Source organism: Oncorhynchus mykiss, chromosome 6, assembly GCF_057628025.1.
Source record: "Oncorhynchus mykiss isolate SJ-2025 chromosome 6, ASM5762802v1, whole genome shotgun sequence".
NCBI classification, from domain to species: domain Eukaryota; kingdom Metazoa; phylum Chordata; class Actinopteri; order Salmoniformes; family Salmonidae; genus Oncorhynchus; species Oncorhynchus mykiss.
The window spans coordinates 46,801,835-46,829,064 of record NC_143027.1 but is presented as its reverse complement, the minus strand read 5'-3'; the positions used below and the strand labels follow the sequence as shown (position 1 = coordinate 46,829,064).

Sequence of the window (27,230 nt, the reverse complement as noted above, 5' to 3'; positions counted from 1 at the left end):
CCCAGGGTAGCTGTTTAGGCCCCTTGCTTTTTTACATTTTTACTAACGACATGCCACCAACGTTGAGTAAAGCCAGAGTGTCTATGTATGCGGATGACTCAACGCAATACACATCAGCTACTACAGCAACTGAAATGACTGCAACACTCAACAAAGAGCTGCAGTTCATTTCAGAGTGGGTGGCAAGGGATGAGTTAGTCCTAAATATTTCTAAAACTAGAAGCATTGTATTTGGAACAAAACACTCACTAAACCCTAAACCGCAACTAAATCTTGTAATAAATAATGTGGAAATTGAGCAAGTTGAGGTGACCAAACTGCTTGGAGAAACACTAGATTGTTAACTGTCATGGTCAAAACATATTAATGCAGTAGTAGCTAAGATGGGGAGAAGTCTGTCTATAATAAAGCGATGCCCTGCCTTCTTAACAACACTATCAACAAGGCAAGTCCTACAGGCTGTCACGAATCCCGCTGAAGATGGTGCCTCTTCCTGTTCGGGCGGCGCTCGGCGGTCGTCGTCGCCGGCCTATTAGCTACCATCGATTCCCTTTCCTTTTGTTCTCTCTTTTCCGGACAGTTTTAGTCCTGTGTATTTTGGACGGGTTGTTTCATGCACCCTTGTGTTTTGCATGTCCGTGTCTCCGCTGTCTTTGGAATAAAATATCCACGTACGGAAATACCTGCTCTCTGCGCTTAACTCCTCCACTCACCATTCATCGAATTCATAACAGAAGCCCGCACCCTTGAATGGAGTCAGCAGGAGCAGCGACCACCCCTCTCCCAAAGCAGTTGACAGTGAGAGGACGTACATTTCTTTGCTGATTTTATTTACCATATTATATGGAGACAGAAACATTTCAATTCAGCTTAGGATAGAAACCACTAAAGTTTCCAAAACTGTAAAAATATTGTCTGTGAGTATAACAGAACTGATATTGCAGGCGAAAGCCTAAGAAAAATCCAATCAGGAAGTGACTCATATTTTGAAACCGTTGTGTTCCTATGCAACCCTATTGGCCATTGAAAGGGATATCAACCAGATTCCTTTTTCTACGTATTCCCTAATGTGTCTACAGCCTTTAGACGTAGTTTCACGCCTTTATGTTGAAGAATGAGCGTAAAGGACCACATTGCGTAAGTGGCCAGCTGAGGGCTCTCAGAGTGATTCTTGCGTAAAAGACAAGAGGCAGCCATTTTTCCTCTCGGTCCTACTGAAAAGTCAATTGTCCCGGTTGACATATTATCGAATAGATATTTTAAAAACACCTTGAGGATTGATTATAAAAAACGTTTGCCATGTTTCTGTCGATATTATGGATATAATTTGGATTGTCGTGACCGCTATTTCCGGTGGATTTCTCAACATAACGTGACCAACAAAAGGAGGTATTTTGGGTATAAAAATAAATCTTTATGGAACAAAAGGAACATTTGCTGTCTAACTGGGAGTCTTGTCAGTGAAAACATCCGAAGATCATCAAAGGTAAACGGTTAATTTGATTGCTTTTCTGATTTTCGTGACCAAGCTTCCTGCTGCTAGCTGGACATAATGCTATGCTAGGCTATCGATAAACTTACACAAACGCTTGTCTTGCTTTGGCTGTTAAGCATAATTTCAAAATCTGAGACGTCAGGGTGATTAACAAAGGCTAAGCTGTGTTTCGCTATATTTCACTTGTGATTTCATGAATATGAATATTTTCTAGTAAGATTATTTGGCCGTTGCACTATGCTAATTAGTGTAGTTGATGACAATTCTACCGGATCCTGGATGGGTAGTTCTAAGAGGTTAATGTGCATATATTCCCGTTAATTCCCATATATTCCCATTAATTCCCAAGAAAAGTTTCCACCTATGAATATTCTCCAAAATGTGCAACCCTATGTATGAACAATGCTCCATCACATATTCTGCCTTCCTTTTGTGATGATTTATTTGATAACTTTAATAACAACAATTGATGCCAAAGCTCTAGTAAAGTTGGAAAAGGCCACGTCCAAACGGAAAGCCCCTTGGATGAGTGAGGAAACTAATAAATTAAAGAGAAAGTGCAGAAAGGCAGAGCAGAAGTGGAGAAAGTCAAATTTGCAGGGCCATTATGATATTCTGAGAGATATACGCTGCTCAAAAAAATAAAGGGAACACTTAAACAACACAATGTAACTCCAAGTCAATCACACTTCTGTGAAATCAAACTGTCCACTTAGGAAGCAACACTGATTGACAATAAATTTCACATGCTGTTGTGCAAATGGAATAGACAACAGGTGGAAATTATAGGCAATTAGCAAGACACCCCCAATAAAGGAGTGGTTCTGCAGGTGGGGACCACACTTCTCAGTTCCTATGCTTCCTGGCTGATGTTTTGGTCACTTTTGAATGCTGGCGGTGCTTTCACTCTAGGGGTTAGCTTGAGACGGTGTCTACAACCCACACAAGTGGCTCAGGTAGTGCAGCTCATCCAGGATGGAGCTGTGGCAAGAAGGTTTGCTGTGTCTGTCAGCGTAGTGTCAAGAGCATGGAGGCGCTACCAGGAGACAGGCCAGTACATCAGGAGACGTGGAGGAGGCCGTAGGAGGGCAACAACCCAGCAGCAGGACCGCTACCTCCGCCTTTGTGCAAGGAGTAGCAGGAGGAGCACTGCCAGAGCACTGACTCAACTCCAGCCACTTTAATAATGGGAATTGATGGGAAATGATGTAAAATATATCACTAGCCACTTTAAACAATGCTACCTAATATAATGTTTACATACCCTACATTATTCATCTCATATGTATATGTATATACTGTACTCTATATCATCTACTGCATCTTTATGTAATACATGTATCACTAGCCACTTTAACTATGACACTTTGTTTACATACTCATCTCATATGTATATACTGCACTCAATACCATCTACTGTATCTTGCCTATGCCGCTCTGTACCATCACTCATTCATATATCTTTATGTACATATTCTTTATCCCCTTACACTTGTGTCTATAAGGTAGTAGTTTTGGAATTGTTAGCTAGATTACTTGTTGATTATTACTGCATTGTCGGAACTAGAAGCACAAGCATTTCGCTACACTCGCATTAACATCTGCTAACCATGTGTATGTGACAAATAAAATTTGATTTGATTTGAAATGACCTCCAGCAGGCCACAAATGTGGATGTGTCTGCTCAAACGGTCAGAAACAGACTCCATGAGGGTGGTATGAGGGCCCGACGTCCACAGGAGGGGGTTGTGCTTACAGCCCAACACTGTACAGGATGTTTTTCATTTGCCAGAGAACACCAAGATTGGCAAATTCGCCACTGGCGCCCTGTGCTCTTCACAGATGAAAGCAGGTTCACACTGAGCACATGTGACAGACGTGACAGTCTGGAGACGCCGTGGAGAACGTTCTGCTGCCTGCAACATCCTCCAGCATGACCGGTTTGGCGGAGGGTCAGTTATGGTGTGGGGTGGCATTTCTTTGGGGGGGTCGCACAGCCCTCCGTGTGCTCGCCAGAGGTAGCCTGACTGCCATTAGGTACCGAGATGAGATCCTCAGACCCCTTGTGAGACCATATGCTGGTGCGGTTGGCCCTGGGTTCCTCCTAATGCAAGACAATGCTAGACCTCATGTGGCTGGAGTGTGTCAGCAGTTCCTGCAAGAGGAAGGCATTGCTGCTATGGACTGGCCCGCCCGTTCCCCAGACCTGAATCGAATTGAGCACATCAATTTTCTTTTCTGTAAAGAAAAAAGTATTTAATAAGAATATTTCATTCATTCAGATCTAGGATGTGTTTTTTTAGTGTTCCCTTTATTTTTTTGAGCAGTGTATATCAATGCATTTAGAAATGCCAGATGGGCTCATTTTTCTAACTTCATCACTAAAAATCATCATAATAATAATGCAAGATTAATAATAAGATCTTGATGAGAAGTTTGATGACATATGCCCTAGCATACCACGAAAAGGCACTATGAATTTATTTTCCCTGGTTGACACAGACATGCTAAGGAAAGTGAAATATCAACTTAAGCCTTCTACCTCCCATTACCTCCTTATTCAAAACAGTTTTTAATTGCATATCTGAAAAAGTGCAAGCTATTGTTAATCACTCCCTGTTCACAGGTACTTTTCCCACTGCACTAAAAACTGCTATGGTGAAACCCCTTCTGAAGAAAATTAATCTAGATGCTTTTCACTGCTACAGGCGATACCAAACTTTACATTTCTCTGTCACCAGAGGATTTTAGCTCCACAGAAAAATTTGACTGTATTTGTGATTTAAATACTTGGATGGCTCACAACCACCAGCTAAATCAAGACAAGGCTGAGGTACAGTGCATTCAGTAAAGTATTCGGACCCCTTGACTTTATGCACTTTTTGTTACGTTAGTCTTATTCTAAAATGGCTGAAATTGCTTTTTTCCCTCATCAATCTACACACAATACCCCATAATGACAAGGCGAAAACAGGTTTTGATAAATATTTGCAAAATTATAACAAAAATAAAAACTGAAATGTTACATTTACATAAGTATTCAGACCCTTTACAAAGTACTCTGTTGAAGAACCTTTGGCATTGATTACAGCCTCGAGTTTTCTTGGGTATGATGATACAAGCTTGGCACACCTGTGTTTGGGGATTTTCTCCCATTCTTCTCTGCATATCCTCAATATCCTCAAGCTCTGTCAGGTTGGTTGTGGAGTGTTGCTGCACAGCCATTTTCAGGTCTCTCCAGAGATGTTCGATCGGGTTCAAGTCCGGGCTCTGTCTGGGACACTCAAGGACATTCAGAGACTTTTCCCGAAGCCACTCTTGCATTGTCTTGAGTGTGTGTCTAAGGTCCTAAGCGCTCTGGAGCAGGTTTTCATCAAGGATCTCACTGTACTTTGCTCCATTCATCATTCCCTCAATCCTGACTAGTCTCCCAGTCCCTGCCGCTGAAAAACATCCCCACAGTATAATGCTGCCAACACCATGCTTCATCATAAGGATGGTGTCATGTTTCCTCCAGAAGTTACTCTTTGCATTCAGGCCAAAGAGGTTTCATCAGACCAGAGAAACGTGTTTCTCATGCTCTGAGTCCTGTAGGTGCATTTTGGCAAACTCCAAGCAGGCTATCATGTGCCTTTTTACTGAGGAGTGGCTTCTGTCTGGCGACTCTACCATAAACACCTGATTGGTGGAGTGCTGCAGAGATGGTTGTCCTTCTGGAAGGTTCTTCCATCTCCACAGAGGAACTCTGGAGCTACCTGCCCAAGACCCTTCTCCTCCGATTGCAAAGCTTGGTCCGGTGGCCAGCTCTCATTCTTCCATTTAAGAATGATGGAGGCCACTGTGTTCTTGGGGACCTTCAATGCTGCAGAAATGTTTTGGTGCCCTTCCCCAGATCTGTGCCTCGACACAATCCCGTCTCTGAGCTCTACGGACAATTCCTTCAACCTCATGGCTTGGTTTTTGCTCTGACATGCACTGTCAACTGCGGGACCTTATATAGACAGGTGTGTGCCTTTCCAAATCATGTCGAATCAATATAATGTACCACAGGTGGACTTCAATTAAGTTGTAGAAACATCTCAAGGATGATCGATGGAAACAGGATGCACTTTTTTCTTTTTTCCTTTATTTAACTAGGCAAGTCAGTTAAGAACAAATTCTTATTTTCAATGATGGCCTAGGAACAGTGGGTTAACTGCCTGTTCAGGGGCAGAACGACAGATTTGTACCTTGTCAGCTCCTTTCGCAACCTTTCGGTTACTAGTACAACGCTCTAACCACTAGGCTACCCTATGAGTCTCATAGCAACGTGAATGTGATATTTCATTTTATTTATTTTTATTTCTAAAAATCTGTTTTGCTTTGTCATTATGGGGTATTGTGTGTAGATTGTTGCGGAACATGTTTTATTTAATCCATTTTGGAATAAGGCTGTAACGTAAGAAAATGTGGAAAAAGAGAAGGGGTCTGAATACTTTTTTTAACTAGGCATGTCAATTAAGAACAAATTCTTATTTTGGCCATGTAACTTTTTGCAAAAAATACTTTTCATTGTGAGCTCATTTACTTGGGTGGCTGCCAGCCAAATAAGCGTTGCACTTCTGTTGTCATTTTCTACTAAATGTGTTGTACTAATGTATTTTCTGTGAAGGAAAACTAAAAGTTGCACGCCCCTGATCACTCTATTAAAGCAACAAAAAAAACACTTTCAATATAAAACGGCACCCCTGTCAATACACAGCTGGACGCACCTGCTCCCGCTTTCTTTCGTTGTGATATTTACAAACAAAGACATAACTGGCTCAAATATTCTGGGGAACTACGGTAAGCTTCATAATGTAAAACAATGTGGCAGGTGAAATGATCAGTGCGATCTGCTTTATTTCCTAACGTATTGCACAGGTTGACTGCATGTATTTACTAAAAAAGTAGCTACAAATATTAAGATGTATTGAAAAACTTAAAATAAATAGTTTCAACGGTATTAAAAAACCATCCCATGGCTATTTCCAAATACCCCAGTTTACGGTATACCACTCAAGCCTAACACACACACGCACACTGTGGTGACTCACTTGGCAGCCTTCTCGTTGAGGACTTTGAGAAAGTTGTGAGCGGGAGCCAGCAGTTCAGGTGTGTCCAATAGGAGTCCTCGGAGCAGAGAGGAGCTGAGCTGTGATTGGATGGATGGGAGCAGAGCCTGTAGTTCCACCCCCAGCCGAGAAAGACTGCTGCTGATGAGGTAGAACTCCTGGGTGGAACACTGGAACACACACATGCAAACACATGGGTCATTAGAATGTAATGTGTGCGTTTGATATTAAAACTCAATTCATCTTTCATATATTTCCCTGTGGTGAGGTAATATCATTGACATAACTAAGAATGTATAAATTAGATCATATATAAAACAAGAGTATGTGTGTGTGGGGAGAGAGATGAGATGTAAATTCCTCACTCTCATCTAATACTGATATGACAGCTGTTAAGCCTAATTTACATCTTACGCTTCCGCGCTATTAGGTCGGCTCGAATGAAATTATGCAATATCGAATGTCCGCTACCTTCCACACATGTCCGCACGGGCTTCCGAAATCTCTGTGTCAGCAGGACACTTTTCCTAGGTGGTGTGCAGACGTGGAACCCTGTGCGGACATGAGCAGATGTTCAATTGAAGTGGAAGGTGGAAAGTAGGTCTTAGGACACACACACTAACCTGTAAAGTAAGGAAGTAACCCTCCCTTTGAAAACAGCCTATGTGGCATCAATATAAGTCAGAATAATTTAATCTAGTGTCAAAATTCACTACAAAAGTGTAATAGGATCATTTTGGTAATGAAGTTAACCTCGTCTAAAACAGAGTTTGGAACGTCAGTGCATCACAACGAGTAAATTAAGGTTGGGTTTGGATTACAATATGTGATAGAAAAATTACATATTTACCTGATTTGTTGGATATTTGACAATTATATACTTAACTACAATTATATACTTAACTAAACAGTAAGACATTTCTGTTCTATTAAATGTTTGTGTGAACTGAGGAGAGCCTAAAAACCTACAGCTGGCATTCTATAGATGAGATGTGGTGGGTGTCAATGAGAAAGCCTGGAGGAACAGAAAAAAGGCCACAGTATTCCTAATTGTCCTGGCATCTGGGAGACCACACCAGAGGCAGATGACCAGAGGATGAATCCAAAGTGGCTTATGGTGCTCCCCAATCTATATGGGAGGGGTTGAACCAGCCATGACTGAGCATTCTTGGAATCAGCTATATAAGGAACAGAATGGTCTGTAAAGGGGAGGCTTCTCTGCAGCCCAACAGCCCAACAGTCTTGACTGTCTTGACTGTTGGGCTGACAAGTGTAAGAATATTTCAAGATAAATACAGAGGACTAAAGGTCAAGAAGCCTAAAGGTCAAGAGGACTAAAAGTCAATAGAGTACTAACGATCAATGGAAATATAGTTTTTTCTGTAATAGGGAAATAATGAGCAATGGGTCAGAGACATGGAAGGAATTTGTCTTCACATTGAGCCTGAAATAGGATACTTGTTATTTGGCCATTGGTCCAGTTTTATTGCAAGGTATCCTATTTGGTCAACCACAGGCTAGGGCTGGGTTATAAATTACAATCTGTCCCTTTGTTCTGTGGAGAGAATCACTGAGGACAGATGTGTCCGTACTTGTTGCACATCATGTCGTCACACGTCATCAGAGTGCGCAGCTGAACAGTGTATGCTGGAAAACACTCGGTTTGTTAATTTTGATTGAAACAAAACCGATATTCATTAAATACGAATACAGAACATGTTTTTGCATCGATTTCCCAACACAGTTTGCTTTTAACAGCAAGGACCGCTATTTCTTGTCCCGGAATGCTGCTTAACCAGTTGCGACGAGCAAACCCGTATCCGGGAGCGTAATCATAGACTCAAACGCATTAGCATAACGCAACGGACATAAATACCCCTAAAAACTTTTCCTATTCATGAAAATCGCAAATGAAATGAAATAAATATATTCAAACACAAGCTTAGCCTTTTGTTAACAACACTGTCATCTCAGATTTTCAAAATATGCGTTACAGCCAACGCTAGACAAGCATTTGTGTAAGTTTATCATGACATAATGCTATGCTCTGCTGGCAGCAGGCAACATTTTCACAAAAATAAGAAAAGCAACCAAATTAAATCATTTACCTTTGAAGAACTTCGGATTCTTTCACTCAGGAGACTACCAGTTAGATAGCAAATGTTCCTTTTTTCCAAAAATATTATTTTTGTAGGTGAAAAAGCTCCCGTTTCTTCATCATGCTTGGCTGAGAAATCGACCGAAAAATGCTACAACTATAACGCCAAACTTTTTTCAAAATTAGCTACATAATATCGACAGAAACACGGCAAACATTGTTTAGGATCCATCCTCAAGGTGTTTTTAACAAATATATTTGATAATATATCCGTCAAGGCAGTTGGTTTCTCATAAGAAGCGATTGGAAAAATGGCTACCTCAGTATTTTACGCAAGGTTTTCTGCGGGAGACACCATGTGACCACATGCCATATATGGTCCCTTACAGCCATGCTTCAAGGGAAATGCCTAAAAAGACGTCACAATGCTGTAGACACCTTGGGGAAAACGTGGAAAACGTAAGCTCATTCGTAGCTCATTCACAGCCATATAAGGAGTCATTGGCATGAGGCGGTTTCAAAAAATGCGGCACTTCCTGGTTGGATTTTTATCTGGGTTTCGCCTGTAACATCAGTTCTGTGGCACTCACAGACAATATCTTTGCCGTTTTGGAAACGTCAGTGTCTTCTGTCAATTATATGCATAGTCGAGCATCTTTTCGTGACAAAATATCTTGTTTAAAATGGGAACGTTTTTCATCCAAAAATTAAAATAGCGCCCCCTAAATCCAACTGGTTAACAGACCGGTTTAAGCCTGCTTGACAGAGACGCTAAGCTGCTAGCCATCAAGCTAACGAAGTTGGTACCAGATGAGTTTTGTCTGGAGAAATAACGTTTCCAGCGCTGTAGGAGCTGTATCTATTACGCACTGTTTCAGGACAAACCAGATCACTCGGAGTTCCATTGCGGAAATTGTTTACCTGCCGAGGATTTCCTCGTCCTTCTCACCAAAAGTGATTCCGGGCAGCTCCATGGTAAGAAATGTGACCGTTCCTGGTGCAAAAACAATGTTTTATGACAAAGCTTGAGTAAATGACATTACTCTCCTGCTCTCGAATGCACTATGCCAGGAAATCGATTATATCGTAGTCCATGTGGGTTTTAATGACATTATGAAGGGCAGTTCTGAAAAGTTGAAACTGGATTTTAAAGAGTTGATTGATTCTCTAAACACTAACAAAAGACCCATCATATCCTTACCATATCCGCTATCTCTGAATCGCAGCATTGTACGCTTTAGCAGGATTCTTTCTCTTCACAACTGGCTACGTGATTGTTGCAGCTCAATGGGTGTAACTTTTGTTGACAATTTCGATACCTTTGGAAACAAAACACGTTTTATAAGGAGGATGGGATCCACCCAAATCATTTGGGATCCTGGATCCTTTCACAGAACTATAAGGCTGCTTTGAGACAATGATTTATCAATGACTCAAGCCCAGCTCAGCTAATCCCTACCATTGTGACACAGAGTTGTCATAATGCTTCAGCAATTGTACATTACACCAGGGGCATCAGTAGACACAATATAAGTAACCTATTGTATGTCCCTTTATCTGCCCTGAATGCCTCTACTGATCCTACAGTTATTATATGCAGTAATCATGTGCCTATGAACCAGATTTATACTGTTAGCACTAAGCTGGTGTGCCCTAGGAGTAAGTCCACTATGAGCAGCTCACCCTGCACTAACATAAATAACATGAGCACATCTACTGCTGCTAAGCTTCCCAGTAAAACAATGAAAGCAAGTAAGGATCCTTGAAGAAAAATTATAAAAATATCACAAGCATATGTAGCTTAAGAAACAAGGTTCATGAAATCAATAATTTGCTAGTAACAGATGACATTCATATTCTGACTCTGAAACTCACGTAGATAATACCTTTGACGATACAGTGGTAGCAATACAAGGCTATAACACTTATAGAAAAGACAGAAATGCCAATGGTGGAGGTGTTGCTGTTTATATTCAGAACCACATTCCTGTAAAGACTAGAGAGGATCTAATGTTAAATACTGTTGAAGTAATATGGCTACAGGTTCATCTGCCTTGCGCGTTCTGGTGGGAAGCTGCTATAGACCACCAAGTGCTAAGAGTCAGCATATTGATAACATGTGTGAAATGCTTGATAATGTATGTGATATCAACAGAGAGATATATTTTCTGGGTGATTTAAATATTGACTGGCTTTCATCAAGCTGCCCACTCAAGAAAAAGCTTCAAACTGTAACCAGTGCCTGCAACCTGGTTCAGGTTATCAGTCAACCTACCAGGGTATTTACAAACAGCACAGGAATGAGATCATCAACATGTATTGATCACATCTCTACTAATGCTGCAGAAATTTGCTTGAAAGCAACACCCAGATCCATCAGATGTAGTGATCACAATATAATAGCCATATCTAGGAAAACCAAAGTTCCAAAGGCTGGGCATAATATTTTATATATATTTTTTATTTCATCTTTATTTAACCAGGTAGGCTAGTTGAGAACAAGTTCTCATTTACAACTGCAACCGGGCCAAGATAAAGCAAAGCAGTGCGACACAAAACAACACATGGAATAAACAAACATGCAGTCAATAATACAATAGAAAAGGTCTATATACAGTGTGTGCAAATGAGCTAGGATAAGGGAGGTAAGGCAATAAATAGGCCATAGTGGCAAAATAGTTACAATATAGCAATTAAACACTGGAGTGTAGATGTGCAGAAGATGAGTGTGCAAGTAGAGATACTGGGGTGCAAAGGAGCAAATTAAATTAAAATATATAACAGTATGGGTGATGAGGTAGTTGGATGGGCTATTTACATATGGGCTATGAACATGTGCAGTGATCTGTGAGCTGCACTATCTGCTGGTGCTTAAAGTTAGTGAGGGAGATATGAGTCTCCAGCTTCAGTGATTTTTGGATGCTGGTGCTGCTATGGTGACCAAGGAGCTGAGATAAGGCGGGGCTTTACCTAGCAAAGACTTATAGATGACCTGGAGCCAGTGGGTTTGGCGACGAAAAGCGAGGGCCAGCCAACGAGAGCATACAGGTCGCAGTGGTGGGTAGTATATGGGGCTTAGGTGACAAAACGGATGGCACTGTGATAGACTGCATCCAATTTGCTGAGTAGAGCTGAAGGCTATTTTATAAATGACATCGCCGAAGTCAAGGATCGGTAGGATAGTCAGTTTTACAAGGGTATGTTTGGCAGCATGAGTGAAGGATGCTTTGTTGCGAAATAGGAAGTTGATTCTAGATTTAATTTTGGATTGGAGATACTTAATGTGAGTCTGGAAGGAGAGTTTACAGTCTAACCAGACAGACACCTAGGTATTTGTAGTTGTCCACATATTCTAAGTCAGAACCGTCCAGAGTAGTGATGCTGGACGGGCGGGCAGGTGTGGGTAGCGATCGGTTGAAGAGCATGTATTTAGTTTTACTTGCATTTAAGAGCAGTTGGATGCCATGGAAGGAGAGTTGTATGGCATTGAAGCTTGTGTTAAAGAGGTCATACAATAAGTGTTGTTGTGATTCCTATGTTATTGACGAAAATATTATCTGTTGGTCCGTCGTGTGTAATGAGGAGCAAACAGACAAAGCACTTGACACATTTATGAAATATGCTTAATCCAGTTGCTAATAAGCATGCACTCATTAAGAAAATGACTGTAAAAACGGTTAAATCCCTGTGGATTGATGAGGAATTGAAAAATTGTATGGTTGAGAGGTATGAGGCAAAAGGAATGGCAAATAAGTCTTGCTGCACAACCGATTGGCAGCCTTATTGCAAATTGAGAAATAATGTGACTAAACTGAATAAAAATAAGAAAAGGGTTTCATCATGGCTATGTAAAGATGTGTTCCGAGGCCACTCCACTATGGGCTGATACTTCTATGTTTTAACCTTTTATCTATCAAAACAATAATTAATTTTGCACACCTACTGACTCTAGCAACATTCGGGTGACATTATTGGATATGTCCGGAACTGGGAAAACGGTAAACAAGAAGACACGACAAAGACTAGCAACAAGATGGTGGATGCTAACGCTATTGAGATGCTAGTCACCATCCGTGCAGAAATGGCTACACTACGCTCTGATTTCATGACCGAACTTCGCTCCTCTGTGTCAAGTCTATGAGCTGAAATTATGACAGAAGTCCAGTCAACTATGGCAACACTACAAACAACTTTCGCGACACAAACCCAAAAAATAAAGGATATGGAAACGCCATTGACCGACATAGATAATTGGCTTACCGAATTGGAAACCAAAAACGACGAGCTTACCTCCGAGAACGTGAAGTTGAAGGTTAGTCTAGATGAACAGGAAACACGTTCCCGGAGACAGAACATACGTGTGGTCGGAATCACAGAAGGGACGGAAGGGCGCAATCCTACCGAGTTCATGGCCACTTTCCTGCTTGACGTCCTTGGCGGAAAGACGTTTGACCGGCCCCCAGTCATCGACAGGGCACATCGCACTCTAGCGGTAAAACCACTGCACGGTCACCCTCCCAGAGCAATGCTGGTCCACCTACATTACTTCCAGACCAAAGAGAACATTCTTCGCACCTCCCGCGAAAGAGGACAACTGAACTACAATGGCAAGCGGATCCATATCTTCCCAGATTACTCTGCAGATCTGGCAAAACGCAGAGCTGCATACAAAGATGTGAAAGCCCACCTTCACAAGGCAGGAGTCAGATTTGGCCTGATACACCGGGATAACTGAGGATTACTTTACAGGGGGCTAGCCACACATTTGAAGATCCCCAGTCTGCGCTCACCTTCTACCGGGACAATATCCACTCTACAGCGGCACAGAACCCAGATCCGTGAAGGTTGCTAGTTGTGTTATTAGGGTGCACACATGGTCAGTGTACAGACATGAACGTGAGTAACTTTTATTTGCCCTAGCAAAATAATGCACCACATGCAGATGGCTGAATACCTCAGGTCGGAACCATCTACCATGCAATGGTATTCAAAGTAATCGTTAATAAGCGTTGTGGTGTAATGTAACTAAGCTTTTCATTTATAGAACTAATGAGGTTCTTTTTTTCCCGGAATGAATAAGCCAAATCCCAATGACGTTCCTGTTAATTTGCTAATTTAGTCAGTCGGGTCTCAAGGTAGGCAAAGGGGTGTATTTACTTTAGGCCCGCAATTTTGTCTTTTTTATTATATAGGCTAGGCTACATGTGATTGTATGGTGTATCTGTTCTGGCACGTGCATATGAGTGCAATAGCGATAACGCTTAGGACAATTTAAAATATTTAGGTTATTCCTTTTTCATCCACATGTCCATAGATTTATGTTAATTCCCCTTTATTCAACATAGGACACAGTGAAACCTTTTAACTTCTTTAAAACCATTAGTGGGCTTCCTGTTAGTAAAGTGACAGAAAACAGGGTAGGTACCGTTTTGGGGGTCTGTCATTTCATTTGGGGACTCAGCAGTGGGGTTTTTCTAAACTTTATTTGTATTTTTTGTTTTAGTTTAGGCTTATACAAACATCTTATTAATTGTCCCAAAATTAGATATTGGAGACTTAATACATCTCTGCTTAACAATGAAGGATTCTACTCTGTGATAAAATATAAATTATCACATTACTGGCTCGACAACCAACTCTCTCCTGTCTCAGCTGCAACTATCTGGGATGCTGCTAAAGCAACCAAAAGGGGTCATATCATTTCCCAAGCCTCCCTAATCAAGAAGCTTAGAATTGAAAATAGGGAAAAATTGGAGTTTGAAGTAAAGCATTTAGAACTTTTTCATAAACAACCAACCCAGGCGAACAGGAATTCACTAGCTTGTGCTAAGGCCAAACTCAATTTAGAGCATACAAAACACGTAAAAAAACGGTTGTTTTTTCTTCTCATTATCCCCCAAAAAAATTGTTTTTTTACCAAGCAAAAATATTATGAGTTTGGTAACCGTCTGAGCCATCTACTTGCACACCAACTAAAAAAATAACAAAATGAAAGATTTGTTAAGTCTATAAGAACGGCAGATTGCTTCACTTCTCATGATCCATTGCTTATCAATAAGTTTTGCGACTTCTATAAATCTCTTTATACTTTACAATGTACAAGATCGAACAACGAAATTACAAAATATCTGAATAAGGTAACCTTGCCCACTATATCAGATGAGCACAGAAATAGACTAAATGCTCCCTTTACTCCTGAAAAGGTTTGGGAAACTATTAAGGCAATCCTTCTGGCAAGGCACCTGGCCTAGATGGCTTCCCGGCAGGGTTCTACAAAAAATTATGTTCGAAAGAGGCATCATACCAGAGTCTTGGAAAACTGCATCCATTAGCCTGATACTAAAACGGGCAAAAATCCATTAAAATGCGCTTAGTTTAGACCTATCGGTTTGCTCGGAGATGACGTTAAAATAGTTGCCAAGAGACTTGCTCGCAGGTCGGAGGTCCTACTTCCAGACCTCATTAAACCTGATCAGACTGGCTTCGTCAAAGCCAGATTTGGAACGGACAATGTGAGACGTGCTCTGAATATCATAAACCAACTTGGCAGAATTAAAGACCCTGCACTCATTGTCTCTCTCGATGCCGAAAAGGCCTTTGATAGAGTTGAGTGTAAATTACTGTATGCTGTATTAGAAAAAGTTAATCTGGGTGACCATTTTATTAATTTAGCAAAAATGTATTTTTTCTGACCCATCAGCGGCAGTTAACACAAATGGTAAATTATCGGAAAGATTTCATATCGGTAGGGGCTGTCGTCAAGGCTGCCCTTTATCTCCTGCTCTGTTCTCGTTAGTCATAGAACCACTGGCTGAGGCAATGAGGTCTAGTCATAACATGAGCATTACCTTTGAATATCCCCTCTACAATCAATTTAGAAACAATATCTCCATTCCAATTGACTGAAACAGGCTTAAAATACTTGGGCATATATGTTACTCCAAGTCTTAAAGACCTGTTCACTTCAAATGATATACCTTTGCTCACAAAAATTAAACAGGATCTGATTAACTGGTCTACCCTACCAAACTCTCTTTTTGGCAGGATTAATACCGTCAGGGTGAATATCCTTCCTCGGCTAAATTATTTATTCCAAAATATCCCCATCTATCTCAGTCCTTTTTTAGAAAAGAAATGTTGATATATCTATATATATCTGGAACAATAATCAAATTTACCAAACTAATTAAGCCTAAGAATTCAGGAGGGATATCTTTGCTAAATCTGCAACTATATTACTGGTCTGCTCAGATCAAGCACATGATTAGTTGGTGCCTAGACAGACGCCACTCACTTTGGGTTGGGATGGAATCAATAGCATGTCATCCAAGAGCATTAGCTTCCGTACGATTTATTAATAGCTTTGAAAAGATCCAGTCCTTACCTGACAATTTTACAATACATAATACACTCTTAGCTTGGAAAGATGCAAGGAGGCATCTGCAGATTCCAGACCATATATCACTCTGGTCACCGATTGCTCTTAATACAGATACCCCCAAGGGTATTGCTGACCTCATGCTTTTATTTACTCAGGACACTTAAATCGTTCCCACAGATAAAAGCTGAGTTTGACTTACCCAACAAATATTATTTTAAGTACCTACAACTTAGACACTTCATAGAGGGTCAGACGAAAGTCGATAAACTACGTTTTCAAATGACTGAAGTTACTAACTATTTACGAATCCTACTGTTCAGAGAGGTTTAATCTCTGACATATATTCTATTTTATCGAACAGAAGTGCCTCATCCTATGATGCATTGAGACATGTTTGGGAGAGAGACATTGGACATGCATTTGGTGAGGAAGAATGAGCTTACAAGAGCTAAAATTCCAATTGTTTCATTGAACTTACTTTACACCTGTCCGCCTTCACAGAACGTATTCAAATGCATCACATTTACGTTTCAAATGTAAACAGGGTACTGGCACCTTCATGCACGTTTTTTGGTACTGTAGCAGAATACAGTCTCATTGGAATGAAATTCACTTACACATCAATGAATGACATGCCACAAGGGTATGACAACTTGGATGGAAAATGACCGAGGATAATAGCAGACGATATTGCCACATCTTCAATTTAAGCCTACTGTAAAATGTGTGCCCTCAGGCTTGGAGGGAAGCAAAAGTCATTCCGCTAACTAAGAATAGTAAACCCCCCTTTACTGGCTCAAATAGCCAACCAATCAGCCTGTAACCAACCCTTAGTAAACTTTTGGAAAAGATTGTGTTTCACCAAATACAATCCTATTTTACCGTAAACAAATTGACAACAAACTTTCAGCATGCTTATAGAGAAGGACATTCAACAAGCACAGCACTTATACAAATGACTGATGATTGGCTGAGAGAAATTGATGATAAACAGATTGTGGGGGGTTGTCTAGTTAGACTTCAGTGCGGCCTTTGACATTATCGATCATATTCTGCTGCTGGCAAAACGTATGTGTTATGACTTACACACTCTGCTATATTGTAGATAGACAGATAACTCTTTAACAGAACACAGAGGGTGTTCTTCAATGGAAGCCTCTCCAACATAATACAGGTAGAATCAGGAATTCCCCAAGACAGCTGTCTAGGCCCATTCCTTTTTTCAATCTTTACTAATGAATTGCCACTGGCTTTGAGGAAAGCCAGAGTGTCTATGTATGCGGATGACTCAACATTATACATGTCAGCTTCAACAGTGACTGAAAAGACTGCAACACCCAACAAAGAGTTGCAGTTAGTTTCAGAGTGGGTGGCAAGGAATAAGTTAGTCCTAAATATTTCTAAAACTAAAAGCATTGTATTTGGGACCCTGAACCTCAACTAAATATTGTAATAACGTGGAAATTGAGCACGTTGAGGTGACTAAATTGCTTGGTGTATCCCTGGTTTGTCATGGTCAAAACATATTGATACAATAGTAGCTAAAATGGGGAGAAGTGTGTCCATAATAGAGCACTGCTCTGCCTTCTTAACACTATAAACAAGGCAGGTCCTACAGGCCCTAGTTTTGTCACACCTGGATGACTGTTCAGTCAAGTGTCAGGTGTCACAAAAAAAGACACGGACACCCATGCATACCTCACAAGACATGCCACAAGAGGTCTCTTCACAGTCCCCAAGTCCAGAACAGACTATGGAAGGCACACAGTACTAAATAGAGCCATGACTACATGGAACTCTATTCCACATCAAGTAACTCAAGCAAGCAGTAAAAGTTTATTTTAAAAAAATAGATTAAAAAAACACCTTATGGAACAGCGGGGACTGTGAAGCAACACAAACATAGGCACAGACACATGCATACACAATAGCATACACACTACACACTACTGCCTTAGCAGCGGCTAATGGAGATCCATAATAAATACAAGTAAACATCTACCTCTCAGCATAACATCTATGATTTTTCCTCTTTGAATTAACCTTTTTTTCTCACCCCGATTTACTTTGGGGTCTGTGTTATTGAAGTTTAACATCAACTGCTAACACTTGGTGCCGTGACATAGATTAATTGGTTGTGACCAACAACTAGGAAAAACTCAACTGTGTGTTGATGCAGGGAAAAGAAAGAGAGAGGGCTGAGCGCAACCCACGGGATTCAACTCTTAATCTCCTGATTGCTGGGTGACTCTAGACCGATGTCATTTAAAAGAACCAAATCAGGTTAAAACTCTTAGAGATAGGGGGCAGTATTCTGAATTTTGGATGACTGAGGTGTCCAAAGTAAACTGCCTGTTACTCAGGCCCAGAAGCTAGGATATGCATATGCATGGTAGTATTGGATGGAAAACACTCTAAAGTTTCTAAAACAGTTAAAATGATGTCTGTGAGTATAACAGAACTGATTTGGCAGGCGAAAACACAGGAACCATTTTTTTTTCTGTTGACCTTCCAGCCAATTCCAAGCTTAAGCTTTTGAAACCAAAGACTTCTGCCTCCCAAATTACAGTTCCTATGGCTTCCACTAGATGTCTAGTCATTATACATGGTTTCAGGCTTGTATTCTGAAAAACCAACAAGGAACAGTTGATTATCCTCAGGAAGTCCCATGGTAAAACTAGTCTCATTGCGCGCAAGACCGAGGGAGCGCGTTGCGTTCTTTTCCTTTCCTATCGAAAATAGTTAGCTCCGTATGAAATATGATTGTTTATTTAGATATTAGAGAACCTAATACTGAATTAGAAACATCGTTTGATTGGTTTGGATAAACTTTACTGGTAACTTTTGGAACCCCTATGTCTGCATTCTGAACGGGTGGATTACTGAACTCAATGACGCCTACTAAACGGACTATTTGGGATATAAAGAAGGAATTTATCGAACAAAACGACCATTCATTGTGTTCCTGGAACTCTTGTGATTGCGATCAGAGGAAGATATTCAAAGGCAAGTCACTTAGTTTATTGCTATTTGGGATTTTGTGCTTGTTTGGATTATATGCTGTTGTGGTGCGCTGACTTCAGATAATCGAATGCTGTGCTTTCGCCGTAAAGCCTTTTTTAAATCCGACGATGTAGATAGATTGCCAAGATTCTAAGCTAAAGAATCATGTATGACACCCGTGAAGGTTTAATATTACGTTTTCTGTATTTTGAATTTGGCGCTCTGCAATTTCACCAGATGTTGTCGAGGTGGGTCGCTAGCGGGACCCATGCGCCAGAAAGTTTAACTGTATTAGCCAAAGTAAGGAAGAGGGATGAGAAATTATTTCTTGATAACAGTGATAGGACATTGCAGAGAGATAAAGAGAGTTTGAGAACACTTGGTGAAGAGATAAAAACCTTAAAATAAGAAATTCAACAATTACAGGCAAGGGTCGTAAAAACATGTGGACCCTTTGTTCCATCAATCTACCCTCACACTGAATTGTGGAAGGATGATCGGGATTCAAGCATCTGGTCAGCATTGCCTGGCTTTGAGTCAATAGATACTGACAGCGGTGACGAACAATGTCTTAGGCCAACCAGAACACAGGCTGTAAAAGGTAGTAAAGGCAAACCTCCATTGTCAGTAATCACACATAAATCAGCATCTCCAAAACAGTTGGATGAATGGTCAAAAACTTTTAAACATCCACGAGACGTGGGTATGAAGACACGGAACCATTTGAAGCGTAATAAGAAACTCTACAATCTACATACTTAGATAGATTACAGTTATTATCCTTTGTTTTGAACAACCGTGAACATGGTGTACTTGAATAAATTTTTTATAGAGCTGTGGGGTGGTGAAGAGCAAGATGTGGTCGATAGATGGAGAGCCATACATGTCTTCCTTTAGGGTCTGACCAATGCAACCACCAATTGGGGAGAGATAACCAAATGTGTTCAAAAGAACCGTTTGTTGAATTTGAAGAAAGGTTTAGAACAGAGGTGGTTAGACAGTGGGTTACCCGACATGGAAGATGAAGATGCACTCAATTCCTCCAAAAATGGGGCAATCACCCATCAGCTGATGCAATCCATACATGACGATTTGCGAAAAACAAGCTGTCAGACATTCCCTTGGCAGTAAAAGCCTCTCGGTGGATGCTACAGTGTATCCAAGTGGCGTCGGGAGCAACTGCTTGCATGCGCGTTACCACTCCACTATGTCTCCCTGTCATGGCTTTGCACCATCCGTAAAGATACCAACACATCTTGACCACCAAAGTCCATTTGATGTCACAAAGCTGTCCAGTGCTTTAAAAATATCCTCTCATGTTGTCCTGGTTTCCAGTGGTTCAGATAAGAGGATGTCTTCCTTAATTGACACCCCATAAACGTAACAGGAGCTGTGCCAAGCCCACCACGTCTGTTGACTCATCCAGCTGTAACACATATAATTCACTGCCGTCTTTGTAAAGCAGTAATTGTTTCAAAACATCTCCTTCCATGTCTCTTTTGCATTGTGAAACAGTGTTGTTTGATGAAGTCATTGTCTGTATAGTTTTTTTGTCCTTTTCCCCCAGCATTGTCCCAGCCATATCCGCGGTAGCAGGAAGAATTAAGTCCTCCACAATAATATGGGGCTTGCCTGTCCTAGCCACTCGGTAGCTCACCATATAAGACACTTCTAGCTCCTTCTTATTTACTTTTTTTTGTGATAGGGGGCAGCATTTTCACTTTTGGTTGAATAGCGTGCCCAAACCGAACTGCCTCCTACTCAGTCCCAGATGCTAATATATGCATATTATTATTACTATTGGATAGAAACCACTCTGAAGTTTCTAAAACAGTTTGAATGATGTCTGTGAGTATAACAGAACTCATATGGCAGACAAAAACCTGAGAAGAAATCCAAACAGGAAGTGAGAAATCGATTTTCAAAACAGTGCCTATTCAAATCCCTGTTAGTTATGGATGTGCTTGCACTTCCTAGGGCTTCCACTAGATGCCAGTCTTTAAATACTGGTTTTAGGATTCTACTATAAAGGAGGGGCTCATAAGAACTCTTTTAGTGAGTGGTCTGGCAGAGAGTATGCTCTCGTTCCAATGCTTTTCTTCAGACAATGAAATTCTCCAGTTGGAACCTTATTGATGATTTAAGTTAAAAACATCCTAAAGATTGATTGCATACATCATTTGACTTGTTTCTACGACCTGTAATGGAACTTTTTGAGTTTTAGTCTGGAGGAAGTGCTCGCTCCTCATGAAGATGGATTACTGGGCTGAACACACTAACAACAAGTGGCTAAATGATGGGCTTTTATGGAACTTTCTGGAACAAATCAGTCATTGATTGCCGAACTGGGATTCCTGGGAGTGCCTTTTGATGAAGATCATCAAAGGTAAGTGAATATTTATAGTGTTTTTTCGAACTAATGTTGACTCCATAATGGCAGAGTTTTCTTTGGCTGAATTTGGTATTGAGTGCCGTTCTCAGATTATGCTTTTTCCGTAAAGTTTTTTTGAAATCTGACTCAGCGGTTGCATAGAGGAAAAGTCTATCTTTAATTCTGTGAATAACACTGCATCTTTTATCAATGTTTATTATGCGTATATCTGCAAAATCACTGGATGTTTTGGAATCAAAACATTACTGCAAGTAACGCGCCAATGTAAACTGAGATTTTTGGATATAAATATGCACATTATCGAACAAAACATACATGTATTGTGTAACAGGATGTCCTATGAGTGTCATCTGATGAAGATCATCGAAGGTTAGTGATTAATTTGATCTCTTTCTGCTTTTTGTGACTCTTCTCTTTGGTTGGAAATGGCTGAATGCTTTCTGTGACTAGTTGCTGACGTATATGCTGACGTATCTATATTTCTGCTTTTTGTGACTCCTATCTTTGGCTGGGAAAATGGCTGTGTTTTTTTGACTCTGCTATGACCTAACATATGTTGTGCTTTCGCTGTAAATCATTTTTTAAATCGGACACCATGGGTAGATTAACAAGATGTTTATCTTTCATTTGCTGTATTGGACCTGTTAATGTGTTAAATATGTTTTTGAAATATGTAACTTTTTGAATTTCACACGCTGCCTTTTCAGCGGAATGTTGTCGTGGGGTTCCGCTAGCGGAATGCCTTTCCTAGACAGGTTAATGGTATCTGTTGCTTTTATACATGTCTTACTTCTCAAAAGTTGTCTATATTCTCGCTCAAAAAACTCCCGTGGTTTATTTTTCAAATTGTCATGTTTTGTTTCTACATGTCAGCGCAAGAGTGACGGTTTCCCGCAAGAGAGTAACGGTTAATGTGATCAGATGTTCATTATTTGACTAGGCTACCTGTATTTGTCATTGTGTTGACATTGTTTTGACAGTGAAACAAGGCTACTCAGGTGAGAAAAAAACCTTTAAAAAAGTATAGCCCCGTTGGGAAATACAGTGCCTTGCGAAAGTATTCGGCCCCCTTGAACTTTGCGACCTTTTGCCACATTTCAGGCTTCAAACATAAAGATATAAAACTGTATTTTTTTGTGAAGAATCAACAACAAGTGGGACACAATCATGAAGTGGAATGACATTTATTGGATATTTCAAACTTTTTAACAAATCAAAAACTGAAAAATTGGGCGTGCAAAATTATTCAGCCCCTTTACTTTCAGTGCAGCAAACTCTCTCCAGAAGTTCAGTGAGGATCTCTGAATGATCCAATGTTGACCTAAATGACTAATGATGATAAATACAATCCACCTGTGTGTAATCAAGTCTCCGTATAAATGCACCTGCACTGTGATAGTCTCAGAGGTCCGTCAAAAGCACAGAGAGCATCATGAAGAACAAGGAACACACCAGGCATGTCCGAGATACTGTTGTGAAGAATTTTAAAGCCGGATTTGGATACAAAAAGATTTCCCAAGCTTTAAACATCCCAAGGAGCACTGTGCAAGCGATAATATTGAAATGGAAGGAGTATCAGACCACTGCAAATCTACCAAGACCTGGCGTCCCTCTAAACTTTCAGGTCATACAAGGAGAAGACTGATCAGAGATGCAGCCAAGAGGCCCATGATCACTCTGGATGAACTGCAGAGATCTACAGCTGAGGTGGGAGACTCTGTCCATAGGACAACAATCAGTCGTATATTGCACAAATCTGGCCTTTATGGAAGAGTGGCAAGAAGAAAGCCATTTCTGCCACAAGCCACCTGGGAGACACACCAAACATGTGGAAGAAGGTGCTCTGGTCAGATGAAACCAAAATTGAACTTTTTGGCAACAATGCAAAACGTTATGTTTGGCGTAAAAGCAACACAGCTCATCACCCTGAACACACCATCCCCACTGTCAAACATGGTGGTGGCAGCATCATGGTTTGGGCCTGCTTTTCTTCAGCAGGGACAGGGAAGATGGTTAAAATTGATGGGAAGATGGATGGAGCCAAATACAGGACCATTCTGGAAGAAAACCTGATGGAGTCTGCAAAAGACCTGAGACTGGGACGGAGATTTGTCTTCCAACAAGACAATGATCCAAAACATAAAGCAAAATCTACAATGGAATGGTTCAAAAATAAACATATCCAGGTGTTAGAATGGCCAAGTCAAAGTCCAGACCTGAATCCAATTGAGAATCTGTGGAAAGAACTGAAAACTGCTGTTCACAAATGCTCTCCATCCAACCTCACTGAGCTCGAGCTGTTTTGCAAGGAGGAATGGGAAAAAATCTCTCGATGGGAAAAAGTCTCTCGATGTGCAAAACTGATAGAGACATACCCCAAGCGACTTACAGCTGTAATCGCAGCAAAAGGTGGCGCTACAAAGTATTAACTTAAGGGGGCTGAATAATTTTGCACGCCCAATTTTTCAGTTTTTGATTTGTTAAAAAAGTTTGAAATATCCAATAAATGTCGTTCCACTTCATGATTGTGTCCCACTTATTGTTGATTCTTCACAAAAAAATACAGTTTTATATCTTTATGTTTGAAGCCTGAAATGTGGCAAAAGGTCGCAAAGTTCAAGGGGGCCGAATACTTTCGCAAGGCACTGTATAAATGTACTGTTTGAAAATGTGAAGAATTGTTAGTTATCTTTAACAATTTTTTTTTAAATTTGTGAATCACATTTTTATTTGGCGTACCCACGACGGCATTGCGTGTGCCCCAGTTAGGAAATACCTGGCCTACGGTTTTATGTAGTATATGGGCAACACATAACAAAACCACAGAGTCCGTTTGAGGTCGTCACATGTCACAACCAGGCACGTTGGATTTGAGAAAAGCAGACGTCCACTTTATGAGTGACACAATGCTTAACTGTCTAATGCAGTAGGGGAAGCAGACAGACAAGTAAAAGAGGCGTGGGGAATAACTCCAGAGGGGGGACATGATGTAACAGACACATTAGGGCCAAAATGGTAAGGTCCTTATCAAGTTCTGCTCATAATGAGGTCAGCAGTAAAAATCCAGGGAAAATCACGATGGATACATGTGATATACATACATTGCAAGGTTGTCCATGTTGATGACAAAGCGGAGCCTGGAGAATAAAGAACGGATTCATTAGCAATTGGGGGCTAATCTCGGGTGAAGAAGCAACGTAAAATAATCAGAACCTGACAAGTTTATAGTTTCTTCTGAAACTCGTTAGTCTATTCTTGTTCTGAGAAATGAAGTCTGTTGCATGCGAGAAATTGCCAAGAAACTGAAGATCTCATACAACCCTATGTTGTATGAGATCTTCACAGAACAGCCGCAAACTGGCTTTAACCAGAGGAGTGGGAGGCCCCGGTGTACAACTGAGCAAGAGGAAAAGTACATTAGGGTGTCTAGTTTGAGAAACAGACGCCTCACAAGTCCTCAACTGGCAGCGTCATTAAATAGTACCCGCAAAACACCAGTCTCAATGTCAACAGTGAAGAGGCGACTACGGGATCCTGGCCTTCTGGCAATTTTGAGCCAGTAATAGAACCCACAAATGCTATGCTCCAGATACTCAACTAGTCTCTAGAAGGCCAGTTTTGTTTTATTTAGGCCAGTTCTATTTAATGGACAAAAAAGTAGCTTTTCTTTTAAAAAACAATCTAAGTGACCCCAAACTTTTGAACGGTAGTGTATGGATATGTAGCAAAAAATCTGTAGAAAAAACAAAAAGATATGGGGGGGGGGAATAATTAGTTGTTGTTTTTAAATGTTTTGAAGAACAAAAAAAAACAAAAAAATTACCTCCAGCCTGCTCACCAATGGTCATTGTTGGGGAGAACATAATTAGGTTTGTTGTTCAACAGAGTATAGGTTTGTAAAGTCGGAAGTTTACATACACTTACGTTGGAGTCAATAAAACTTGTTTTTCAACCATCCCCAAATTTCTAGTTAACAAACTATAGTTTTGGCAAATCGGTTAGGACACCTACTTTGTGCATGACATATTGTTTACAGACAGATTATTTCACTTCACTGTACCACAATTCCAGTGGGTCAGAAGTTTACATACACTAAATTGACTGTGTCTTTAAACAGCTTGGAAAATTCCAGAAAATTATGTCATGGCTTTACAAACTTCTGATAGGCTAATTGACATAATTTGAGTCAATTGGAGGTGTACCTGTGGATGTATTTCAAGGCCTACCTTCAAACTCAGTGCCTCCTTGCTTGACATCATGGGGAAATCAAAAGAAATCAGCCAAGACCTCAGAAAAACAAATGTAGTTCTCCACAAGTCTGGTTCATCCTTGGGAGCAATTTCCAAACGCCTGAAGGTACCACGTTCATCTGTACAAACAATAGTAGGCAAGTATAAACACCATGGGACCACGCTGCCGTCATACCGCTCAGGAAGGAGACACGTTCTGTTTCCTAGAGATGCACGTATTTTGTTGTGAAAAGTGTAAATCAATCCCAGAACCACAGCGAAGGACCTTGTGAAGATGCTGGAGGAAACAGGTACAAAAGTATCTATATACACAGTAGAAGGTGTCCTATATTGACATGAAAGGCCGCTGAGTAAGGAAGAAGCCACTGCTCCAAAACCGCCATAAAAAAACAGACTACAGTTTGCAAATGCACATGGGGACAAAGATCTATTTTTTTTGAGAAATGTCCTCTGGTCTGAACAAACAAAAATAGAACTGTTTGGCCTGTTTGTTTTCCTCCAAATCGTTATGTTTGGAGGAAAAGGGGGGAGGCTTGTAAGCCGAAGAACACCATCCCAACCGTGAAGCACGGGTGGCAGCATCATGTTGTGGGAGTGCTTTGCTGCAGAAGGGACTGGTGCACTTCACAAAATAGATGACATCATGAGGGTGGAAAATGATGTGGATATATTGAAGCAACATCTCAAGACATCAGTTAGAAAGTTAAAGCTTGGTCGCAAATGGGTCTTCCAAATGGACAATGATCCCAAGCATACTTACAAAGTTGTGGCAAAATGGCTTATGGACAACAGAGTCAAGTTATTGGAGTGGCCATCACAAAGCCCTGAGGAAATCCCATAGAAAATTTGTGGGCAGAACTGAAAAAGCGCGTGTGAGCAAGAAGGCCTACAAACCTGACTCCGTTACACCAGCTCTGTCAGAAGGAATGGGCCAAAATTCACCCAACTTATTGTGGGAAGCTTGTGGAAGGCTACCCGAAACGTTTTAACCTTGTTAAACAATTTAAAGGCAATGTTACCAAATACTAATTGAGTGTTTGTAAACTTCTGACCCAATGGGAATGTGATGAAAGAAATAAAAGCTGAAATAAATCACTCTATTATTATTCTGACATTTCACATTCTTAAAATAAAGTGGTGATCCAAACTGACCTAAAAACAGGGAATTTTTACTAGGATTAAATGTCAGGAATTGTGAAAAACTGAGTTTAAATGTATTTGGCTAAGGTGTATGTAAACTTCCAACTTCAACTGTATTTCAGATTTCACCTTTTCATTCCATGTGCTACTGATGAACTCTGCCTCAACTCTGGCTACATCTACAGATGGACAAGATGCTTTTGGTCCTTTGATTTGCAGACCATAATTGGGTAGGTTTTATCTGACCTGTTAAAACTTCAGCATAGGTAACATCTGACACACAAACGGGTACTATGATTTGGCTGGGGATTGAATTCCCAAACTTCCAATATCAGAGCGGCCACTCTAACCACAAGGCCACTGAGTTGGTCACACACT

At 40.6% G+C, this 27,230-nt stretch overlaps 1 protein-coding gene across 9 annotated transcripts in view; it reads right to left on the bottom strand.

Moving 5' to 3' along the window:
* The window catches only part of msh3 (mutS homolog 3 (E. coli)), a 131,409-nt gene that overhangs the window by 73,505 nt on the left and 30,674 nt on the right, over positions 1 to 27,230 (bottom strand). For 8 of the 9 annotated variants that reach the window (XR_016496706.1, XR_016496707.1, XR_016496705.1 and 5 more), the window contains one exon: positions 6,571 to 6,758. Coding sequence is in view for 6 of the 9 variants with exons in the window: in XM_021606650.3 (XP_021462325.3) it covers positions 6,571 to 6,758 (188 nt within the window). In the remaining 3 variants the exon portion in view is untranslated. Of the gene's footprint in view, positions 1 to 1,918; positions 3,734 to 6,570; positions 6,759 to 27,230 lie in introns of those variants that run through there. The other variant, XM_090238045.1, reaches the window with a different exon arrangement.